Source organism: Lactuca sativa, chromosome 7 (genome assembly GCF_002870075.4).
Source record: "Lactuca sativa cultivar Salinas chromosome 7, Lsat_Salinas_v11, whole genome shotgun sequence".
Lineage (NCBI taxonomy): Eukaryota > Viridiplantae > Streptophyta > Magnoliopsida > Asterales > Asteraceae > Lactuca > Lactuca sativa.
The window spans coordinates 158,033,180-158,050,258 of NC_056629.2; the positions used below are offsets into that span (position 1 = coordinate 158,033,180).

General features: G+C 41.1%; 1 protein-coding gene across 1 annotated transcript; it reads right to left on the reverse strand.

Moving 5' to 3' along the window:
• Positions 1–7,643: 7,643 nt before the first annotated feature.
• On the reverse strand, positions 7,644–8,408 carry LOC111895607 (uncharacterized). The gene is made up of 2 exons (XM_023891688.1): positions 8,178–8,408; positions 7,644–8,075 (listed from the first exon to the last, which is right to left on the reverse strand). The coding sequence occupies exons 1-2, from the start codon at positions 8,406–8,408 to the stop codon at positions 7,644–7,646; spliced, it is 663 nt and encodes a 220-aa protein (XP_023747456.1).
• Between the last annotated feature and the right edge of the window lie 8,671 nt (positions 8,409–17,079).

The following is a 17,079-nucleotide window of genomic DNA, read 5'->3' on the forward strand; positions in this document are numbered from 1 at the left end:
AGTCCTCGAAATCCGAGGCACATACGATGCAATCCGTTGATCTCTGGAAGAATATGACTGGGGTTCTCTAGGGTGAGAAACCTAGTCTTCTAATTCTATTTCTGTGTAGTTTGCTAAGTTGTCCGGACTGTTCTTGTATCTCCGTAGGTGTTAAACTATAGGGTGATCTGTTTACGGGAGTCGTACTGGGTTCTAAGTTTGTTCACATGGCGATGTGATTTCTCGTAGGCTTAAGCAGTTCTCCGTCCTGAAGTTCATATTAGAATTCATAAATGGTTTCACAATCACAATTTCGGGTATACGAGTCGCATATAATTAACGTTGAAAAGGTAGTTGAATAACTGATTCTTCTTTAAGCTCACATCCCATCAGGGAAAAAGAAGTTAAAGTGGAATCATCAATTCTAAACCTGTAGAAGCTTGATTATATATCACTCTTATGTATACCATTCTCAGTGATAGATCAATCGTATGAATCCTTGGATTGAACTTGACGTACTGCACGAGTGGTACTTCGGGGATTTCTTTGGAAAGAAAATAACTAAGTGGTACTCCTGGCATGAGTACAACGGTGTTCTGATATGACGGCTTCGCTGGAAAAGTGATCTAGAAGAAAGAGGTGTACGTATGAAGCTGTTTTTGTGAGGATCAAATTTAATCGAGTCGTATGATAATGTCGGAATCATACTGAAACTTAAAGACATTAGATTCGAATATAAGACGATTACAGACAAAACACAACCGTGCAACCATGAACATAGTTACAGTACTTTAGATTTACTACAAGACTATTGCTGCGAATAAGATTACTACAAAAGACAAGTATACACAGCACGAGAATTCCTATACAGACAGGATCTCGCAAAAGGTAAGACTATAGTTGCACCAGTTCTAGATAGTTTATAAGTTTGTTACAACGAAATGCCTTAATTACATTAACGTGGTTCCGGAGCAGGCTCTCCTGCAGCTGTGATCCTGAGAATCTTCCCGTCTGCGCCAGAGTTTTGCGTTATCAGGCAATCCTTCTGGAGGTGTCCAATTTCACCGCATTGGTGGCATGACTGGCTAGTACTAGCTTTGGTGACGGGATTTCGGTGTTTAGCCAATGATATGTGGACACGAGTGCCTTCCTCATTACTCCACTTTGAAAATTGCTTCTTAAATCGTTCGGCGCTATAACTAATCTTGTGTGCAGGGTTAGTCCCGAGGAAAGGGACTTGAGTGATGGGTCGCGCCGGTGCTCCACAATTACGAACATGGTGCCCTATGTTTAGGCAATTGAAACACTGCATATCATGGCAAGCCCCATGATGATGGAAACTACACCTATCACACTTCGGGAGTTTTCCCTCGTATGGCCTGCGCGGTACGGGAACGGCAGGGGTTTCCACTTGTTGCTGTTGTATAGCCAGCTTTTGGGATCTGTTGTGTTCCTCCCAGGCTTGACACTTTCCTTTCCTGTTCTCTACTTTCTGGCTTTGCGAGCCTATGACTGTTACTGTTTGGCGACTTCCTGGATGGATATCGCGATTGGAAACTTCATTCCCATCAGTAGTATTGACTGTGCTGATAGCGCTACGGTGCGCAAGGACTGCGGTTACGGCAGCCAACACGGCAGCCAACACGGCAGCTGTAACTGCTGTTTGAAAGGTAGCGGCGTCCATAGGGAAAGCGGAGGTTTCCCTGTTCGACTAGTTGCTTTCGGATGACGACATGATTTTGTAACACGAAAGATAAGGGTTTTGTTAGCGGTTCTGGTTGACCCTGATGTACTTAGATTGTTCTTGAAAAGAGTAAGAGTATGATCTCGAAAGTTTGACCTACATCCCTATGATGCAATCCTAGAAAAGAATGAAAGTATGTTCGCGAAGGTTTGACCTACATCCCTATGATGCAGTACTAGTACGGAATGGAAGTATGTTCGTAGAATGGTCTCAAAACGTTTGTCGTTCGAGCTGAGGTATTGTGGGTTGGTGAATAACAAGATCCAACCACTGAAAGAGACTTGGAAATGTCCCCAGAGCTAATTACTATAGTCCAAATGACTTGACTAAAGCATGTTTCAGATAGACTCCAAATGAAAGTATGATAAGAGTACTTGAATGAAGAATGACACAAAAGTTAGCCGGCTATCAATATCTTTGATATTCACGATGTAAAGGTTCAGTAAAATGACCTTGTAAAGGTCTTACATCATATCCACAGAAGATAATTCCTGACAACATAAAGACCTAACTAAAGTACTTACGGTACAAGATAATTTCATAGAAAATGCCACATCAGGCATAGACAGAAAAATACGATTCCTCTTTATAAGGAAATAAAGTAAAGCGTCTACTACTGGCGACGGTCATCCCTCTGGTGAACTCTTAGTTCAGCCAATTGACGTTCCATGTCAAGTAGGTGTCTTTCGCACACTATCTGGCGTACTCGGAGCCCTATGACTTCGGCTCGTGATTCAGCCAGTGCTTGCAGCAGGGTTTCATGGTTTCTCTCTGATCTCTCGTGAGCATATTCTAGATGAATGGTGTGGAGGGTATGCATTCTAGCATAGGCGACTATTTCTGAAATCTGATTTAGGGCTGTCCTGCCTTGAATCTCATTTCGGGCCACTCTGCGGACCAAGATTGGCAAGACTATATCTGCTAAGCCCTCATTGCTCAAGTCGTAAAAGCTTCGGTTGCCATTAAAAGGCATGGGCTGATCTTGTCCTTGGCTCCATGTTTCCAAGCATTCCACTCACTCAGGGTCGGGCCATGAAAAGTCGGACGAGGGTTAAGAATTGGAAAGGAAGCTACTTGGGGTAGGTTCTCAACCTTTGTTTCGGAGTTAGCATTGTACGAAAGGTCTTCATCATGGTGATCATTCAAGGGGATAGGATGATCATTCTCTGGTTCTTCTCCAAACCAACCAGCTATGACTTCATTCAGAAGATACTGGTTGCCGAGGGGATGGAGTCCAGCTATGTTTTCTATGCGAGAATTTAGGGTAAGAGAATAATTATTAGACGAAATATCTAGATAATTATTTAGAAAACCTTCATTAGTTACATCGCTATTTGTGAAGTGCATACCAGCTATGTGTAATCTAAACAGGATAGACCTTCGAATAAGTGACCTTAGCTCCAAATTCACACAGAATAGGGGTAAGGCAAAATTTCCACAAATTCTAAGTCTATAACATCCTAATTACATGTGGCTTTAGTGTATCCACTTAGCAACTATCAACTTATTAATGAAGATCCCGTTTTAATTCTCAAGTATAAGTACTTATAGTAACAACAAATACTCCTATAGTATTTTAATTTTAATGTTATGTTCTATTGTTCTCATTGTGGTAGGGTTGGTAAGATTTTAGCATTGTTGCAACCACACAATTAAACTTAGGCAAATGCTAGTCAACCCTCGGATAATATACGCGATCAGGCTATATCTTCCCAGTTTTGACCATATGTCTCTAAGCCCACTTGTGTTGCCCAACAATCGTAATTCTTTTGTACTATCCTAGTGACACTGATTTTAGTATGAATGCAGCATGTATACTTACTTAAAGATTTTACTATTTAAAGTGTAAACTCTTTGTCAGAGTATTTTTAATCCCTTATGTATATATAGTTAGTATATCTTTTATGGGTTGATATACTCAATTCACTATAAATAATGCTCTGATACCAATATCTCACACCCCAAAACCAAGAACGGCGGAAACGTTCTGGGGCGGAGGACGTCATGTATAATATCAACAACAATGTAAAGTAGTAAACAAGCAACAACATCATCCATTGCATTAATAATATATTTATTATACAATATGTTCTGTCAAATTTTGATAAACACTAAAGCATAAATCAAAATGAAAGATAAGTCTTGAACAAGCTCCATCTTCCTTTCTTCTTGCATCGGTACCTGTCTATGATGACCTGAGGATACAAATAATTTTGAAAGCGAGTATCAGCTTTGAAGCTGGTGAGATCATAAGTATTTAGTGTCTTAATTTGCATGTAAGTATTTGTAAGTGTATGTATGGAAAGTATTTGAAAGTGTATATGAACCGTAAGTGTTTGAAAAACCCTAGAAATCCCTATGATTCCTACTAGTTCGTGAAGGTGTCTTCTACCAAGACCTAACTGTTCTGAATGTAGCCTTCTACCAAGGCATCTAGAGTCTGGATGTGTGTTTCGTGTAAGAGTATGTAATTTCCCAAGTATAACTATCATTAACAAAACATAGTCTCTACATTACCGTGCGTCGTGTGAATGTTCACGAAGTGAATGAAATGGGAAAATGAACTAGTACTATGGTGTAGTGCTATAAGAACTACGGCAGTACTAACTACCTTAAACCGTATTTATATTAAGGCATTATGTGATAAATTGCACCATACTATAGATTGGTAACAACGACAACGTATAGTCGAAAATAAGATATGACGTTCGGCACCTGCAGACCGGCCGGTCCTACTGTAGCTAGCAGTAAGGTGTAGGATAGTCAATCCAGTATAGATCCATACACAAACTCATCCTATAGACGGGTTACAACGACAATGTATAGTCGAAAATAAGGTATGACGTTTGGCACCTGCAGACCGGCCGGTCCTACTGTAGCTAGCAGTAAGGTGTAGGATAGTCAATCCAGTATAGATCCATACACAAACTCATCCTATAGACGGGTTACAACGACAATGTATAGTCGAAAATAAGGTATGACGTTTGGCACCTGCAGACCTGTCGATCCTACTGTAGCTAGTAGTAAGGTGTAGGATAGTCAATCCAGTATAGATCCACACACAAACTCATGCTCTCCATTCAAGAGACTCTGGCTACAACCCGGGTCATGACAATTAAGGCATGCTCCCATATAGTGGATCAGAATTCTATTGGCGTATTAATTTAAGTGTAATGTAACGAACTGTTCTATCTATAATGTACGTGCTCTCTACCTAGCAAGTATAATAATTTACTGTAATGTTCTAGAAAGTATTGACTCATGAATGAACTGACTCATTGAATGATATCGTGTTCTAGTAATAGTTCTAGTATCTTCCTAAACTACCCATATGGTAGTTTACTAGTAATCTATCTGGTATGTATGGTCATGGATGTATACCCTTGCTACCCAAGGGCATGGGATGAACTGGAAGGGCCTTTTATTACTATATATGTACACATGATATATAACTAATATTTAAACGACCTTCAGACGAGTAACCGATATCCCACCAGACCGCATCTCAAGCGCGAAAAGGAAATAGGGTGGATAGCCTTCCTAAGTCTTTTAAACATTTCTTATATAACTATACATATAGAGGCATGCAATTTATAATACAATAAAAGCATAAATAAGTTTTGTAAGACATTTGAAACAGAAATATTATTTTAAGAAAAGATCGACTTGATGTCAATCTATAAAACAATTTGAAGGCATAAGTATGATAAAACAGTTTTGAGTATAAGGAAACATTTGTTTGAAACACAGTTGTAAATAAGTTTGAAAGGTAATGTACAGAGTAAGATGTACAGTGTAATAAGTAGTTTAAAACATATAAAATGTTTATAAAAATCATTTGAAGGAAACCGTTTGGTAAAACGGCTAATGAGTAGCCAAATCTTTTGAATGCTGTATATTAATCACACGTGATTGATATAATAACTAGCGTAATTCTACTTATTAATCGCATGTGATTGATATAATAACTAGCATGATTCTACTTGTATCCCCCCATAAAACATTTAAAATAGTTTAAAACATTAGTTAAGGGGTATGAACTCACCTGCAGTAAGTGACTGGAATTGAACGGACTATTATCGTACGGAAGGATCGGACAAGTGCTTGGTGTCAAGTGAAGACGTAGACACACACAATGATCCTAATTACATATGAAAACATATGTATATAAATAATTAGTGATTAAAACACTAATTATACAAGTAATAACATTTAAGCGCGAGGAAAACACTTTTGGTCAAGTGCTAGGAGGCTAATGGGTTGCAACAAAGGAGTGCAATGCCCCTAATGGGAGTTTAAGGTCTAATGACCATATCCATTGGAGTTTACAGCCCAGGGGAGTAAACTCCTGGCCGTAAACTCTCAACCAAGGCACTAAATGGAGCTTTGAATTACTACAACTCTAGTGGGAATTGTTTCAAGGCTTTTACAAGTGTTTAGGGCACCATATTGACTCCTTTGGGGAGTTTACGGCCCAAAGACCACATTCCCTTGGAGTTTACGGCTGTAAACTCCCTTGGGAGGGTTTTTATGGTGCTTTCAAGTCTCAAACATTTCTAGGAACAAATCTAGACTTTAGTACTTGGCTTTAGGAGGGTTTATGGCACTAATTGGTACCATTTTATGGAGTTTACGGCCCTGGAACCTTTTGGACCGTAAACTCCCTCACTCATGGGGTTCTAAATGTTTTAGCTAGTCCATAACACATTTAGGTACATGCCCAAATTGTCTCTTGGCTTAAGGAAGGATTTAGGGTGTCCTTTGACCCCTTAATAGGAGTTTACGGCCCAAGAACCACTCTTGGCCGTAAACTCTTCAACACATGTGCTTTTCTTATGTTTTCTAGGTTCTAAACACATTAGTGTACATGTCTATAATGAAGCCTAAGCTTTTGGGGTAATTAGGGCACATTTAAGCCCTTGAAATTGGTGTTTACGGTCCAAGAATCTCTTGGGCCGTAAACTCCTAGAACTATGTGTTCTTGATTGATTTCTAGTCTTAAATGTTCATACATATCATCCTAAGCTAGTTGCCTAACAAGGAAATGGGACTAGGTGGCCTTAAAGCTTCATTTTGGAGTTTACTCCCCAAGAACGTTCTTGGGCGGTAAACTCCCGGATCTCATGTATTTGACCTACAATCTATGTTAATAATCATAAAACAAGCATTAAAACACAACTAGAGAAGTGTACTCACTATTTGGGATGAAAACCCGAAGATCCGTGAGAGGGAATTTGGCTTTTCTCTAATTGGAATTCAACTAATGAACCAATTTGGTTTAGAATTCTATTTATAGTCCTGAGATTTTTGGTAGAAAATATTTCTATTCTCGGAATGAACTCTAATATCCTAGAGTATTGGAATTACAGTGTTGCACAAAACCCTAGTGCATCCACTCTCCTAATATCTCCTTAGGTCTAAAATCCTGAAAACCGCCAAACTTATACTCGAAATCTGAGTTTTCACTGTAACTGCTCTACTTCTATTGGCTTGGTGTGGTTTGTTCAGAATGGAAATTTTGGGTTGTCACAGCATGACTCATGAATTCGGTTCCATTGTCACTTTTAATCCTAAAAACTTTCTTCTTTAAACTTAATTCAGTGGTTTTGATGAAGTCGATCATCACGTGAGCTGTTTTGGAATTCTATCTAAGAAATAAAACCCAATTAAATAATGAAAAATCATCTACAATAACAAGTATGTACTTTTTCTTATTGAGAGACTCAATAGTTGAAGGTCCACACAAGTCGATATGTGGAAGTTCCAACGCTTTTACCATCTTGGAATCAATAACGATTGGATGACCTTGATGATGTTGTTTTCCGTGCTCGCAAGTTGCACACAAGGAATCATTGTCAAAATTTAAACAGTCAAACCTCGAACAAGATCATTTAAGACATGTTTATTTAAAATTTTGAAGTTAAAGCCAACTGAGGTCAGAAGAAGCCTTCAATATTTGACAAATAGAAGGAATGCCAATGATAGGTTTCATGTCCAGAGTGAACATACCTCCCTTCATCTTCGACTTCAACAAGACATCCTTTATTTCCTTGTTTGATATACTTCCTTCTTCATCAAAAAACATTTGCTTCCTAGTTCCAACAACGAGTTGAGAAACACTTATTAGAATATGCTTTAATACTTCAACATAAGCGACCCTGTTTACAGTAAATTTCCCATTCATAACTTTTCCATATCCCTTTACTTTACATTTGTGGTGGTTCCCAAACGTCACTGCTTCAACATTTACAAGTTTCCTAAAACCCCTTAGATTCTCCTTACGACCAGCCATGTGACATGGGCACCCACTATCGATATACCAATTCTCATCATATTGTTCGTCACATAATATCTACAATCATTCAGAGAGATTTAGGTCCCCAAGGCTTTTTTTTCCTTGGACATTAGCATGAAAAGTAGTGTGCAATGCAAAACTAAAGATCCAACTATGCACTTTGGTTTTGATTTTGTCGATTAAGTCAATTTCGTTAGTTTTATGCATAGAAATGAAATCATTCAATGGCAAAGATTTAACTTTGATTTTCTCTTTTTCAAACATTCCTTGAAAAACATCAACTTTCTTGGGTTTAACTTTTTGCAATTTTGAAACTGATTCTTGAGATGAAGTACTTTGACTCATCAAATCATTTTGAAACGTCCAAAAAATAAGACCCAAAAATTTCATTTTTGATTTAACATTAATCCAAACATTATCATACACCACAAAAAGATCAAAGTATGTGAATACATCAAAACATATCAAAGTAATTCTCAAAATGCAGAAAAAGGTGGTTTGTGCTCTTTAATCATCTCGGGCTCTTCCCTTTCGATCCTGAAGTACTTGAAACGTAAATTGAAAACTAGAAGCACAAAGCTTACTAAGTTCCCCAAAATACCACATACCATACATAAATAAACACGTAATAGGCCCCGCCCAATGAGTCTAACGGGTCCCGCCTGCACTCATATAATGGCCCCTTGCCCAAAGTCGCATAACGGGCCCCGTCCAATGAGTATAACAGGCCCCACCCAAATTCACATAACGGGCCCCACCCACATACACATCTTATAAGCATAACAAATAATAGCATACAAGATAACCATCGGGCCCTACCGAGTAAGCATACAATCACATACACATACAAGAGTCACACAAACATCTAGTATTCTAGCATAACTGATCATGGACCGGAATTGGTGCCTTAGACCCGCTAAACCCAATGAGGAAACTCACTTCACGCTGTTGAATCTCACAATTATTTCTTTGGCTGCTAGCATGCTAAAATCCCCATGATATCAATCAAAAAATAACATCAATTTAATAATTAGATCCCGACTCACACAAGGAATCCAATCTAATGTAGATTACCTTTTTACCCATTCCCTAAATTGGTCCAAGGCCAAAGCCCAAACCAAATATCCAAAAGCCTAAAATTCCAAATAATCATCCAAACCCAAACATGGCTCTATTTTTCAAATTGGGCCCAAACCCATCATGAGCCTAAAATCAACGGTCCAACCCCAACAACGGGTCCTCACGTCGTTAGTAGACCATGGTCACATTGTGGGGACCAACTCGACTCAGTCCCAACTCAGTGATTCAACTCACTCATCAAAAGATTCTAGTCCCCTTCACGTTTCGACCCAACCTTGAGTCATGTTGTGGCCCACTCCGGAAAAAATAGATGGGATGACCAACATTCTCACATCGTGACCTAAACCTCACGTCGTGAGATCTATACTGACGAGCTTAACACATTAAGCTTTTAATCCTTTCAACCATAGCTTGGGACATTCCAGGGGGTCTTCCTTTAACCAAAGGATGATAAAAATTGTAGCTTGTCAATAATGCATGTCCAATGCATGGATGAAACTCTAACTAGACCAAAAGTGGGGAAAATGAGATCTAGACTCAAACATGGAGTCTCAAACTACACCGAAACTCAGATCCAATGACTATGTTGAAGATAATGAGTCAATGATTCATAAATTTTCTAGCTTTATGGACCCCATGTAAGCAATCCCATCTTAACATGCAAAAAGGAGCTTATAACTTAGATCTAGGATGAAACAGGTAGAAAGGTCCAAGCTTTATGACTTACAATGGTCCAAAAGCTCTAAAAGATTGCAAGGTGGAAGCCAAAATGCCAAGAGGTTTCTTAACCAAGGTCTTCTTCCACTTCAAGTAGCTAAAAAACACCAAAGAATGCTTCAAAGATCATAAAAATGCTTAAGAGTTTCAAGAGGGTCGAGATTAGGGTTTTTCTAGACGCTTAAAGGGTCAGAGAGGGCGAGGATGGATAACCTAGCCTCTTATTCACTTAAATACCCAAAAATTAGGGTTTTGTGTCATTAAGTCGCGCTCATGTCATGAAACCTTATGCCTCACATCGTGAGTTTCTAGAAACACGGGTGAACAATTCAATGGTAAATCACAACGTGATCCCCAAGATCTCACGTCGTGAGGACCCTCATAATTCAAACAAAAGAATGAATTTAGTACCTTAGGGTTCCGGATGTCACAATTCTCCCCCGCTTGATTCAGATTTCGTCCTCGAAGTCCGCTGCTCAAAATAACTCTAAATAGTGCTCCTTTATCTCATCTTATGGCTCCCATGTCCATTCAGAACCCTTGCGATGCCACTATTGAACTTTCACCAACTCAACAAGCTTGTTCCTCAAGGTTTCCATCTTCTGGTAAAGAATATCCACCGATCTCTCAATATAGTTCAGGCAGTCGTCTATCTGAATATCCTCCAACGGTACCACTGCAAAATCATCTACCAAACACTTCTACAGCTGAGAGACATGGTACGTGTTGTGAATCTGATTGAGCTCATCTGGAAGATCCAAACGATATGCAACTCGACCCACCCATGCCAAGACCCTAAAAGGATCGTTATACCTGGGGCCCAACTTGACCCTTTTCATGAATCGAATGACACCTTTCTAAGGTGACACATTCATGAGAACCATGTCCCCCACCTGGAACTCTAACTCAGATCGGCACCTGTCGGCTTAACACTTCTACCGACTCTGAGCTGCCTGGAGCCTACTTCGAACTTGCTGAATCAGTTCAGTGGTCTTGAGTACCACCTCGGTACTCCCCATAACCCACTGACCGACCTCGCCCCAACAAATCGGGGTCTTACATTTCATCCCATATTTCATCTCAAAAGGAGGTCGATCAATGTTGGCGTGATAACTTTTGTTATATTAAAGTTCTGCTGATGGAAGGTACGTATCCTAACTCTCACCAAAGTTCTGAATCGTCCTCTCACTCTAACCATTGGTCTGTGGATGGAATGTTGTGCTGAAATGGAGACGAGTATCCAACTCTTCATGGAACCTCTTCCATAACCTGGAAGTAAGCTGAACATCTTTTTCAGAAACCACCAAAACCGACACCCCATGACGTGCCACAACCTCCCTGATGTAAACCTCATCTATTTTCTCTATTGAAATACTCTCCAGAATCGGATTGAAATGTGCGCTCTTGGTCCAACGATCCACGATGACCCAAATTGAATCGACTCTATGCATAGTCTGGGGTAACTTCATGGTGAAATCCATAGTAATATCCTCCCTTTTTCATATGGGAATCTCTAATAGCTACATCTTGTCCTGAGGTCACTGATGCTCGGCCTTGACTTTCTTGCAAGTCAAGCATCGCTCCACATACCAATCCACATCCCGCTTCATCTAGGGCCTCCAATAATCAGGATGAAGATCCCAATACATCTTTGTCACCCCTGAGATGAATGGAGAACCTAAACTTGAGCGCCTCCTCCATCAGAACTTGACGCACGTCATCCAATTACGGAACCCAAACCCATTGATGCAAAGTCAACAACCCACCACTGTCATAATCGAAGGAAGCCACCTGATCCATCATACGCTCACTCTTCTGGTGCTCTTCTGGCATAGCCTCGACCTGATCCTCACGAACCCACTCCAAAATCAGAGTAATCACGGTCATCCTCAAACATATATTCTTGATCGAGCTGCGACCGCCTTGCGGATGAGAGCATCGGCCACCTCATTGGCCTTCCCAGGGTGATAAAGGATCTCACAATCATAATTCTTCACCACATCCAACCACCGGCGCTGCCTCATGTTCAGATTTGGCTGATCCATCAGATACCTTAGGCTCTTGTGATCCATGTAAAATGTACAAAGAACCCCATAGAGGTAATGCCACCAAATCTTAAGGGTGAAAACCACAATCACCAGCTCCATATCATGAGTCGTATAATTCTCCTAATGAAGCTTCAGGTGCCTCGAAGCGTAAGCGATCACACGACCCCTCTGCATCAATGTTACCCCCATACCTATGATTGACACATCACAATAAACCATAAAATCCTCAACACCCTCCGGTAGGGTCAAGATCGGTGCCTTGTACAACCGCTGTCTCAAGGTCTCAAAAGTTGCATGCTGGTTAGTCCCCCAACAAAATGTTAATGTTTTCTTTGTAAATTGAGTCAAAGGAACAACTATCTTGGAGAAATCCTGGATGAATCTATGATAGTAACTAGCAAGACCAAGGCAACTCTGAATCTCAGATGAAGACCTCAGAACCTGCCACTGCATCACAGCCTCGACCTTGGATGGATCGACCAAAATACCATTCTGGTTGACAAGGTGCCCCAAAAACTGCACCTTGCATAACTAGAACTCACACTTGGGGAACTTTATGAAAATTCTCTCCCTCCTCAAAGTCTCTCGCACTTCCCTCAAGTGCTCGTCGTGCTGCTCCTAAGTCTTGGAATATACCAAGATATCATCAATAAACACAATCAAAGACCGATCTAGCATCAGCCTGCACACGCGGTTCATGAGATCCATGAATATGGTTGGAGCATTGGTGAGACCAAAATGCATAACCACAATTTCGTAATTGACATAATGAGTCCGAAAAGCTATCTTCTACACATCCTCCTCTCTAACCTTCATATGATGATAACCCGATTGCAAATCAATCTTATAAAACCAAGATGCACCCTAAAGTTGGTCAAAAAGAACATCAATCCTCACGAGTGGATAACGGTTGTTCACAGTTACTTTATTCGGATCCTAGTAGTCAATGCACATACGATGAGACCCATCCTTCTTCTTGACAAACAAGATCGGTGCTCCCCATGGCAAAATGCTCGGTAGAATGAATCCCTTATCTAACAGATCCTACAGTTGTGTAGACAACTCCTGCATCTTAGGAGGAGCCAACCGATACGGTGCTTCGGCTATTGGAGCCACACTTGGAACTAGATCAATCTTGAACTCAACCTGCCTCTTCATAAGCACCCCAGGAAAATCCTCCGGAAATAGATCCAGATAATCCCGCACAATAGGTACATCATCCACAGTCGCCTTACCCTTATCACAGATATCCATAACATAGGCGATAAATCTAGAACAACCATATTGAATATAACGTCTGGCCCTCGCTGCTAAACACAACATTAGCCCACACTGAGACAATTCCCGTGAAAGTCTTTCATAGAAGTGAATTCTTCTTCTTACGAACCAAATTACATTCGGCATGCCACAGTGAATATGTACCCGGGCCCTGTTAGTAAAGTCAAGTTTTTGGCCTTATATTGCAGGTGACGACGACGTCGAGTTGGGAATATAGGCTGATACATCTCCAGCTTGTGTTTCAATGACGGGTAAGGTGGTCAAACATAACCAAAAAGTAAAAGTGACCAACATGCAAGGAGATATATATATTTGAAAAAGACAGAAGACCTTTCCTAGTTAAAGTGTAGGCCTTTTGGACTTAAGTTGGGATCGATATGAGAAAGAAGCGCTCAAGCATTCAAAGAAAGTTGGCCTCACCCAGAACAACTAACTCCCACCACTTGGGGTTCGAATCTGAACTAATTGTTGCTCACAATCAATCACCACCCCACTGGGGCTCAACCAATCCATACCCACAATAACCTTGTTCCCATGCAAAGGAATGGGAACGAAATCAACCAGATACTTCCCGCTGAACAACTAAAGAATACAACCTTAATAAACCTTCGCTGCCCGAATAGATCGATCATCTGCAGTCTCGACATCTAAAGGAAAATCTAGCTCCCTGGAGCTTCGACGAACCTCTTTCTAAGCGCAAGCAACACAAAGGATTGGGTAGCCCCCGAATCAAACAATACCAAGGCAAAAATACCGTTCACAAGGAACGATCCTAAAATAGAACACATAAACATAAGCAAACAATTCAATAAAAATAAAGAGATAAGGAGAAGATGCATACCCATCACCACATCAGGTGCCGTGCGAGCCTCCTCAGCCGTCAACTGAAAATCCCTACTCTTCACCACAGGTGCAACCATTCAGCCTTGGCGGTCGACAGTAATCCAAAGAGTAGTAGGAGCGGGTGCTGACACCGGTCCTGCTGTAACTAAACTCGGACAATGGGCCTTCTTGTGACCCCTCTGATTTCAATGAAAGAAAATCATATCAGATACTGGGGTAGTGGTGGCAGTAGTAGCACAATCCCTGCTAATATGCCATGTCCGACCGCACTTGAAGCAGCCATAACCACTCACCATGCACGCCCCATCGCACATCTTATCGCACTTGCCACAGCGGCCACGGACCTGCTGGCCCTTCCCTTTCACATCAACAACGTTTGGCCTCTTACTCGAATCCCCCGATACTTGAGCCTCATCCGATTTCCGCTTCCTTTGCATCTCGAGATCAATCTCTCTCTCCCTAGTCCTCACTATCATATCCTCCAGTGCCTTGAACCTGGAACGGCTCACAAACTGCCTAATATTTCTCCATAACATCTCGTTATACCTCGCCTTCTTCATTTCCATGTCTACCAGATACTGTGGAACTAATAGTGCCCTCTTACAAAACATTATGGTGATCTCAGCCACCGTCTCAGTACTCTGGCGGAGATCCTAAAATTCTCACACCAGCTATTGCACCTCGATCACCAGTGAAAATTCAGGCCTGAATCTCATCGTGAAATCATCCCATGTCATCATATCAACAACCTCATCACCAACTGCGCGCCCAACCTCCTCCACCAATGTCGTGCCATGTCCTTCAGAAGACAGGAAGCAAGTATGACCTTTGCCCCCCTCTTGGGCAACTGATGATGTGGCAGGCATTAGAAACATCTGCTAACCACCTCTTGCTCGCTATCGGGTCCTTCACCCTGTGATTGTCTGGATCTCCACATGCCCGGTACTCCCTGAAGGTTAAAGAACGAACTCCAACCAAGGTCACCATCTCAGAACAAAACAAGCTCAACTGCTCATCCAAAATCTCCAGAATGCCCTCCTTGACCGTACCAAAGATCACAAGAGTCTGCTCAAGAATGCAATGCATAATTTCTGATGAAATGAACTCCCTCGTCTGATCATCCAAGTGTTCTGCTCCAGAACCTGAGCCCGAGCCATCTCTAGCACTAGAAATGCCAACAAGTCTGCCCCGTAGAGTCACCATAATGAAAATAAACCATATAAATCATCATACTAAGCATCAAAATATAACGAGTGTAAGATCCCAAGTCCATGTATACTTCGAGAACCTTTATCTATTAAGTTATTGTCTATTTTAGCCCTTATTATAAAAAGAGTAAAAACAAGTATGCGGGTGATACCTGGGGTGTACACTTAGCATACTCGTCAGCGTGCATGTGACGCGGAGGCCACCTAGTACGCCGGGCGTACTAGGCCCAGAGTGTAACCCTAATTTGGGGTGAGTCCCTTATATAAGGGATATGATGGCATCATTTCTAGCCACCATTCCCATAGAGAAAACCCTAAGAGTTTCCTAACCCTCATTCTATAGCTTGTGTGTGTGTTTGAGCCTTGGGAGTGTTTGTGTGATTTTGAAGAGAAGAGAAGGTCTTGAAGAAGAAGGAGTTAAAGTCCAAGCTTCTAGATCCGAGCAAATCTGAGTGGAAAGCTTCTTATTGAGGTATAAAGCTTCAAGCTTTCTTATCCTTTGCTTTGGTTCTTTCATTTGGTGTATTTAGGGTTTTAGTCCCAAAAGGTGGAGACTTTATCAGTAAATGAGCTCCAAGGACCTTGATCTACCCCTTTTCAGTGTATATTGTGACATAAAGTCATAAAAATCCAATTTTGGACGTTAGGAGTGAGCCATGCATGAGTTGTGATCTTCTTAAGGAAAGGGGTTGTATGTTTTGAATGTTGGTGACCTTTTCAGCCATGCAAAGGCTTAAAGTCACTGACTTTATGGATTAAGAGACATTAGAGTGACCAGATCTGAAATATGAGCCCATGTCTTAACTGATTAAGACCAAAATCGTGAGGAGTGTGAAACTGGGGCGTACGCTGGGCGTAACCCCAGTACGCGCATCATAGGGCTCAAGCACCCCCGATTCTGTGTAGCAGCCAAGTACGCCCAGTGTAGGGAGGTGGTACGTGCAGCGTACTCCCTACTGTTGACTTTTGTTGACTTTTAAGGTTTGGTCAAAATTGAGGACTATTAAGCCTATGGAAGGGTAAAATGGTCTTTTCACACTTATGTGAGTGTAGAAGGGTTAGTCTAGTTCTTAGGAGCCGATATTAATTAGAGATAATTATTATGTGTTAGGTGGAGGCTAGACCGGTGGGTAGAGTTCGAGATTTCCGAGTACGAGGTTTCTTTTTCTAGCTTACAAGGTGAGTCTTCTCACTATACTTACATTGAGTGGTAATTTATGTGTGACCAGAGGGTTTTATGTGTAAGTGTTGTGTACAAAGATATCCTGTTATTATTCTATGATATACTTGCTGTGTATTGTATTGACTTACTGAGTTGTGGGACCGGAGGGTCCCACTGAGACACATCGACCGGAGGGTCCTATAGAGTATAGCCTCGAGTGGAAATTGTGTTGTATCTGGTATTTTGGGGAACTCACTAAGCTTTATGCTTACCGTGTTATGTGTTATGTGTTTTAGGTAGTTCTGAGGATCGCGACAAGGCACCAACATGATTGTACACACTAGCGAGAGATTGTTTTTATGATTCTGGGATTTGTGTTTTATTTGTTGACATTTGAGACATATGTGATTTTGAGAACAATGAAATGAGTTATATTAAGTTTTTAAAATGAGAAATTTTGTTTAAAAATTTACGTCGTTAAAAGTTGGTATCTGATACCACTAATACCAGCACTCCATGCCTAGCCACCACCTCTGGAACATAAATGTCCACCAACTTCTCTGCAGATATACTCTCGGAGATCGGAATGAAGTGAGCACTCTTCGTCAGTCTATCCAAGATCACCCATATGGCATCTACTCCCCTCGCTGTCCGCGGTAGCTTCGTGATGAAGTCCATAGTGATCTCTTCCCACTTCCACATGGGAATGGGTAATGGCTGAACCT